Here is an 8,793-nt window from a genome sequence, read left to right on the forward strand (position 1 = left end):
ATTTTAAGATATAACATAGACAATACTGTATTTGACAGTTATTTGTCTGATTTATAATTGTTAACTATTTAGTCATACAGCATGAAAGTCTTCGATTGTAGTTTCTCCTTAGGTCCCAGAAAAGGTCTGGAGAAAGGGATAGGGAGATCATTTGAACCTTCATTTCTGGTTTGGCCTTTTAGGATATCTGCAAGGTAGTGTGCTACCCTGAAGATATCTGATACAAGCCTGGCACCAGAATGAAGTGACTGGAAATGATGCCCCCTGTGTTTCAGTGTGCAACAATGCACTTGAAACCTAAGTACTTACTGAGCTACCATAGCAACAAGTGGAAAGATTGGATGACTGGGGTGTTTGGAAGCTATAGAGAAAGGGGAGTTTGATTCAGCTGTGGCCAGAATTATTTCTTAGGACTATTTTTGTTTTCCACTAACCACTGATAGCTGTTGGACCTTAACCTCCTAAGATTTGGAGTAAATCTTACTGTACCTATTTAAATATTTGGGGATGTGGGGTAGGGTGGAAGAATATGAGAATAGAATAAGGAATGTATTATCAAGATTGATTCTTTCGTATCTTCATAATATTATTTTATGAGAGAGGAAATAAGATTATCAGTCTATTCTGGTATATTACTTATGTGCAAAATAGAATTTAAAAGTGAAAATATTAATGCTTTGAGAACTACTTCTGTGATAAAATTCCTCTAATATAAATGATATTCTTTTGCTGAGTATATGAATAATTTTTCTGAGCTTAGGATATTAATTTCAAATATTCCTTTTATGGAAATCAATGTATATTGGTACTATAAACCTACCATGTTCAGGTTTGTGCTTCAGTTAATTTTTCAGACAACAAAACTTATAACCCTTAAATATAAAAGTCCTTTTAGTTATTTTGGCAGTTAAAATGTCCTCTATAATTCATATACATATATATTAAAAATACTCAAACTGAAATACAAGAATATAATTTTCTTACCTTTATCAAAGAGATATTTCTAAATTTGCTTATTAGTGTTAATGCTATTAAATACTTGTGTTTCAAAGTTTTCCATTGTGTAAAGGATTTTAGAATAATATGTGTTCATTATCAAATATTTTTGACAAATGCAGTTAATATACTTGTAAAGCTAAAGCCTAAATGATGAAATTATTTAAAAAGTAAATTTAAGATGAATAGGGTTTTTTATTGATGTTTTTTAATAAATGAAAACAGAATGCATTATGATTCATATTATACCTATAGAGCACAATTTTTCATATCTCTGTATATAAAGTATGTTCACACCAATTCATGTCTTCATACATGTACTTTGGGTAATAATGATCATCATATTCCACTATCATTGATAACCCCTGCTCCTCCCTTCCCCTCCCACCCCTCTGTCCTATCTAGAGTTCATCTATTCCTCCCATGCTCCCCCTCCCTACCCCATTATGAATCAGCCTCCTTATATCAGAGAAAACATTTGGCATTTGTTTTTATGGGATTGGCTAACTTCACTTAGCATTATCTTCTCCAACTCCACCCATTTACCTGCAAATGCCATGATTTTATTCTCTTTTATTGCTGAGTAATATTCCAGTATGTATATATGCCACATTTTTTAATCCATTCATCTATTGAAGGGCATCTAGGTTGGTTCCACAGTTTAGCTATTATGAATTGTTCTACTATAAACATGGATGTGGCTGTGTCCCTGTAGTATACTGGTTTTTAAGGCCTTTGGGTATAGACGGAAGAGAGGGATAGCCGGGTCAAATGGTGATTCCATTCCCAGATTTCCAAGGAATCTCCATACTGCTTGCCATATTGGCTGCACCAATTTGTAGTCCCACCAGCAGTGTATAAGTGTTCCTTTTCCGCCACATCCTTGACAACACTTATTGTTGTTTGTCTTCATAATAGCTGCCATTCTGACAGGAGTGAGATGAAAAACCCATCTTAGTTTTGATTTGCATTTCTCTAATTGCTAGCAATGATGAACGTTTTTTCATATATTTGTTGGATTGTATACCCTCTTCTGAGAAGTGTCTGTTCAGGTCCTTGGCCCATTTATTGATTGGGTTATTTGGGTTTTTAGGTGTTTAGCTTTTTGAGTTCATATATCTTAGAGATTAGTGCTCTATCTGATGTGTGAGGGGTAAAGATTTGCTCCCAGGATTTAGGCTTTCTATTCACCTCACAGATTGTTTCTTTTGCCGAGAAGAAACTTTTTAGTTTGAATCCATCCCATTTTTTGATTCTTAATTTTAATTCTTACGCTATAGGGGTCTTATTAAGAAAGTTGGGGCCTAATTCGACAGGAAGAAGATTAGGGCCTACTTTTTCTTCTATTGGATGTAGGGTTTCTGGTTTAATTCCTAGGTCCTTGATCCATTTTGAGTTGAGTTTTGTGCATGGTGAGAGATAGGGGTTTAATTTCATTTTGTTGCATATGGATTTCTAGTTTTCCCAGCACCATTTGTTGAAGAGGCTATCTTTTCTCCATTGTATGTTTTTGATGCCTTTGTCTAATATAAGATAATTGTAATTTTCTGGGTTAGTCTCTGTGTCCTCTATTCTGTACTATTATTGGTATATCAGTCTGTTTTGGAGCTAATACCATGCTGGTTTTGTACTATTGCTCTGTAGTATACTTTAGTGATACCATCTGCTTTACTCTTCCTGCTAAGGATTGCTTTAGCTATTCTGGGTCTTTTATTTTTCCAGATGAATTTCATGATTGCATTTTCTATTTCTATGAGGAATGTCATTGGGATTTTGATCAGAATTGCATTAAATCTATATAGTGCTTTTGGTAGTATGATCATTTTGATAATATTAATTCTGCCTATCCAAGAACAAGATAGATCTTTCCATCTTCTAATGTCTTCTTTGATTTCTTTCTTTAGGGTTCTGTATTTTTCATTGTATAGATCTTTTACCTCTTTTGTTAAGTTGATTCCCAAGTGTTTTTTTTTTTTGAGACTATTGTAAATGGGATAGTTTTCCTCATTTCCATTTCATAGGATTTATCACTGATATACAGAAATGCCTTTGATTTATGGGTGTTGATTTTATATTCTGCTACTTTGCTGAATTCAAGTACTAGTTCTAGAAGTTTTCTGGTGGAGCTTTTTGGGTCTTCTAGGTATAGAATCATATCGTCAGTAAATAGTGCTAGTTTAAGCTCTTCTTTTCTATACGTATCCCTTTAATTTCTTTCATCTGTCTAATTGTTCTGGCCAGTGTTTCAAGAACTATTCAATTGAAGTGGTGAAAGAAGGCATCTCTACCTTGTTCCAGTTTTTAGAGGGAATGCCTTCAATTTTTCTCCATTTAGAATGATGTTAGCCTGGGGTGTAGTGTAGATAGCCTTTATGATGTTGAAATATGTTTTTGTTATCCCTGGTTTTTCTAGTGTTTTGAACATGAAGGGGTGCTGTATTTTGTCAGATGGTTTTCCTGCGTCTATTGAGATGATCATATGATTCTTATCTTTGAGTCTATTGATTCTTATCTTTGAGTCTATTGATTTCCATATGTTGAACCAACTTTGCATCCGTAGGATGAATCCCACTTGATCATGGTGCACTATCTTTTTGACATGTTTTGTATTCAATTTGTCAGAATTTTATTGAGAATTTTTTACATCTATGTTCATTAGAGATATTGGTCTGAAGTTTCTTTCTTTGGTGTGTCTTTGCCTGATTTTGGAATCAGGGTGATAGTGGCCTCAAAGAATGAGTTTGGAAATGCTCCCTCTTTTTCTATTTCCTGAAGTAAATTGAAGAGTATTGGTATTAGTTCTTCTTTAAAGGTCTTGTAGAACTCAGTTGTGTATCCATTCGGTCCTGGGCTTTTCTTGGTTAATTGGCTTCTGATGGCATCTTCTATTTCATCACTTGATATTGATCTGTTTAAATTGTGTATATCATCATGATTCAATTTGGGCAAATCATATGACTTCAGAAATTTGTCAATGCCTTCAATATCTTCTATTTTATTGGAGTATAAGTTTTCAAAATAATTTCTAATTATCTTCTGTATTTCTGTATAGTCTGTTCAGTATGCTGGTATTTTGAGTTTTCTCTCTCCTTCTCTTTATTAGTTCAGCTAAAGGTCTGTCAATTTTATTTATTTTTTCAAAGAACCAACTTTTTGTTTTGTCAATTTTTTCTTTTGTTTCAATTTCATCTCTAATTTTAATTATTTCTTGCCTTCTACTGTTTTTGGTGTTGATTTCTTCTTCTTTTTCTAGGGCTTTCAAATGTAATGTTAGTCATTTATTTGTTGACTTTTTCTTCTTTTAAGGAATGAACTCCATGCAATGAACTTTCCTCTTAGTACTGTTTTCATAGTGTCCCAGAGATTTTGATATGTTGTGTCTATGTTCTCATTAACCTCTAAGAATTTTTTAATCTCCTCCTTGATGTCTTCTGTAACCCATTGTTCATTCAGTAGCCTATTGTTTAATCTCCAGGTGTTAGAATAATTTTTATTTTTTATTTTGTCATTGATTTCCAATTTCATTCCATTATGATCTGATAAAATGCAGGGTAGTACCTCTACTTTTGTGTATTTTCTAAGAGTTGCTTTGTGGTATATTATATGATGTATTTTAGAGAGGATTCATGTGCTGCTGAGAAGAAAGTGTATCTGCTTGATGCAGGATGAAATATTCTATATATGTCATTTAAGTCAAAGTTATTAATTGTACTATTGAAAACTATAGTTTCTTTGTTCAACTTTTGTTTGGAAGATCTATCCAGTGGTGAGAGAGTTGTGTTAAAATCACCCAAGATGTTTGTGTTGTGGTCAATTTGACTGTTGAACTTGAGAAGAATTTGTTTGATGAACATATCTGCTCCATTGCTTGGGGCATATATTTTTATGATTGTTATGTCTTGTTAGTATATGGTTCCCTTGAGCAGTATGTAATGTCCATCTTTCTCCCTTTTGATTAACTTTGGCTTGAAGTCTACTTTATTTCATACAAGGATGGAAACCCCTGCTTGCTTCCTCAGTCCACATGAGTGCTATGATTTTTCCTAGCCTTTCACCTTCAATCTGTGTATGTCTTTTCCTATCAGATGAGTCTCCTGGAGGCAGCATATTGTTGGGTCTTTTTTTTTTTAATCCAATCTGCTACCTATGTCTTTTGATTAGTGAGTTTAAGCCATTAACATTCAGGATTATTATTGAGACATGGTTTGTATTCCCAGCCATACTTGTTTATTTTTGTTATTTAACTTGACTTGATTTTCTTCTTTGATAAGTTTTTTCCTGTAGAGTACTTCCTCCCTGAGCTGATTTTCATTTTTGTTTTTCGTTTCCTCTTCATAGAATATTTTTCCAAGGATGTTCTGTAGTGCTGGTTTTTTAGCTACAAATTATTTTCACTTTTGTTTATCATGGAAGGTTTTTATTTCATTACCCTATCTAAAGCTTAATTCTGCTGGATACAGGATTCTTGGTTGGCATCCATTTTCTTTCACAGCTTGATACATGTTGTTCCAGGATCTTCTAGCTTTCACAGGCTATGTTGAAAAATCTGCTGTTATCCTAATTGATTTTCCCCTATATGCAATATGATTCCTTTCTCTCATGGCTTTTAAAATTCTCTCCTTATTCTGTGTGTTGGGCATTTTTGTTATATTGTGCCTTGATGTGAATTTGTTGTGATTTTGTACATTTGACATCTTGTAGGCTTCTTGGATTTGGATTTACAATTCATTTTCATGTTTGGAATGTTTTCTGATATTATTTCATTGAATAGATTATTCATTCTTTTGGTTTGGACCTCTATGGCTTGTTCTATTCCAATAACTCTTAAATTTGGTCTTTTTATGTTATCCCATATTTCTTGAATGTTCTGCTCATGATTTCTTACCATTACCACTGTGTGGTCTACTTTCTTTTCATGATTATATATTTTGTCTTCATTGTTTGATGTCCTATCTTCCAAGTGGTCTTCTCTGTTGGTGATGCTTTCATTTGAGCTCTTACTTTGGCTTATTATTTCTTTCATTTCACGAATTTCTGCTTAATTTTTTTTAGAACCTCTATCTCCCTTTTGAGGTGATCTTTTGCTTCCTGTATTTATATAGGTACTTGTCGAAATATCTTTCACTGCCTTTATTTACTCTCTTATATCTTCTTTGAGTTCACAGAATATTTAATCATGTACATCCTGAACTCCTTCTCTGTAATTTCTCCTGCTGTGGCTGCCAAGGATTCTAATAATGTGGTGTCTTGATTGGTTTGTCTTTTTATGTTGCTCCTGTGTCTTCTCTTCCAGCTCTGTGAGTCCGGGGTGTTATTGGTTTTACCCTATAGGTTTCTGGTGCTCTTGTAGGGTTCCAAAACTTCTCCTTTGTGGTAAAGGACAATGTTAACAGATCCCAATATTAACAATAATTTACGTATCCATAAGAGAAAAATGCATTGCTTTCTAGGTTTGTACTACAGAAAATGCCAGTTAATTTCCAAGGAAGACATTACTCATGATACAAAACTTTTCTGTTTGATGCTTCCACCAAGCACTCATCTTCAGGTGCCAATTGGGCAACATGTTTACCTCAAGCTAACTATTACAGGTAAGACAAATGGAGGCTTTGGGGAAACACTTTCTTCTTTTGTAAACAGGTCAAAATGATACTAATCTATTTAGGAAGCAATCATTTAAGTTATTGATAAATGTTTCTGGGTAGCCAGATTTCATGTTAGCCTGAATCTAGGTTTTTGGATACAGTGTTTTCTATGTATTGGAATTAGAGTGTTCCACATCATCATATGGAACAAAGAAATTGCTCCTAGTCAGAGAGATGGTTCCATCAGCATTGTCATTTATTACTAACCAAACTCTAGAAGAAAGGTGAAGGGGTACAGACTGGTCCTCCAAAAATATTACTTCTAGAAGTTCACTAGCATCTCATAGTAGGAGCTAATTATGTGTATATCACTTATGAAGTTAAATTTATAGTATTCAAAACAAGTGAATGACTATAAATGATTTCCTTATGTGCACCACCAGTATAAGAAGCTCTAAAAATGTATTCCTTGCTGTGCAAATTCTTTTTCCCTCACTTTCATCATAAAATTATCTCACTTGTTTTAAATACCCTTATTGGTATTCAGTATTTTATTGGCCTTTTGAAGCTTCAAAAGGTAAATTGTTCATGTCATGTAGTGTTTCCAGCAATCAGTCTAACAGACTATCAAATAGGATTTGGTAGATATGGAATATTATGATGGCATAAGTTTTCCTCTACATCATCACTAATCTCAGGTTACCATTCAAAAACTGGTATCTTCCTTAGTGTAGTTATTGCTAATGCCTTTTAATTTGCATATAAATTAATTTTGTATATGTCAAGGAGCCATGTAGTAAATTTTGGTTAGCATGAATTTTCCTTTTTTTTAAAAAAACTATATTCTTAGAAATAGTTGGATTAACTATTCTTTTTATTGGATTAATATTCTTTTTATTCACTTACCAAAGTAATATATAATGTTAAATTGTTTTAATCAATTTAAAATATATGAAATAAAAAGTGAAATCTTCTCTTTATCTCCCCAAATAGTTTGTCACTACTAACTATTGTTAAATATTTATGTATAATTGAAGTTATTATGTAAATACTTTTTTATATACATGGAAAATATTAAGACCATTTTTATTGTGACCCATTACATGCTGACAGAATAGATGATTGTCTAAATTTGTTAGCATATATCCTTCTTAGTTTAATAAAAGCAGATTGTCTATATTATAGGTAAAGTAGTGATTTGTTAAAAATATTTCAGTATTTATAGGTTTCAGGTATATATAAGTATACTACATATATGTAGAGCATATAATTAGAATTATGTGCCCATTCATTTTAAATATATACTGATAGCAATGTAAAATTTGTATGCTTCATCCTCCTTAAGAGCTTTTTCGATTTTAATTTCTGTGTTTATTTTTTTTCTAGGTACAGAAATAGTAAAGCCATATACTCCTGTGTTTGATTCCTTACTTTCAGAGTTCAAAGAACCAGTTCTTCCCAATAATAAATACATCTACTTTTTGATTAAAATCTATCCTGCTGGACTCTTTACACCAGAACTTGATCATCTTCAGATTGGTTAGTAATTTTTCATTTTTGCACAAACTTCATTTGCGCTCTAGATTATATCAAATACCCTGTAGTTATCTCCATGTCCATTAAATGTCTTAAACTCAACATGCCTACAACCACAGTCATTTTCTCTTCATTCTGTCTTCCACGTTCCCTGTCTTTATTATTTGCAGCATCACTGTTCACTCTTGACCCAGTCTGGTGACTTGAGTCATCCTTGAGTTTTCACGTTTTCTCTCTCTCTCAGACCAGTCAGCCACTAGGTTCTAATGAGGCTACCTCCCAGTGAATTTTTAATCTTTCCTCCATATCACTTTTGCCACCCTCTAAATGCAAGCCTTCATCCCTTCTTCTTGACCTCTAACTGGTCTCTCACACTTGACTCTTAACTGGTCTTTCTCTTCTGTTTATTAAATTCTCCAATTCTTTCTCCATGTTTCCCTGAGAACAGATTTAACCATGTTGTTCTGGGATCTCAGTGGGTCCCTGTTACCTGCGTTGATTATATCTTCTGCATGACCTATACAGCCTTTGATGATGTGTCAAGTTTCATCTCTTGCTTTACAAAAAATACTTGTTCCTCTTGAAGTGCCACTTGAAGTTCCACAGGTTTGTCAGTCTCATTCACAAATACATGCAGGGGCCTCAACTAGGATGCTCATCAACCAAATCACCCACC

General features: G+C 33.4%; 1 protein-coding gene across 2 annotated transcripts in view; it reads left to right on the forward strand.

Moving 5' to 3' along the window:
- Positions 1-8,793, forward strand: part of LOC107153521 (cytochrome b5 reductase 4) — a 79,829-nt gene that overhangs the window by 55,117 nt on the left and 15,919 nt on the right. For both annotated transcript variants that reach the window (XM_048804283.1, XM_015499068.2), the window contains 2 exons: positions 6,447-6,587; positions 7,968-8,120. In XM_048804283.1, coding sequence (XP_048660240.1) covers positions 6,447-6,587; positions 7,968-8,120 — 294 coding nt within the window. The remainder of the gene's footprint in view (positions 1-6,446; positions 6,588-7,967; positions 8,121-8,793) is intronic.

The sequence above is a fragment of the Marmota marmota genome, unplaced genomic scaffold, assembly GCF_001458135.2.
Source record: "Marmota marmota marmota unplaced genomic scaffold, marMar, whole genome shotgun sequence".
Lineage (NCBI taxonomy): Eukaryota > Metazoa > Chordata > Mammalia > Rodentia > Sciuridae > Marmota > Marmota marmota.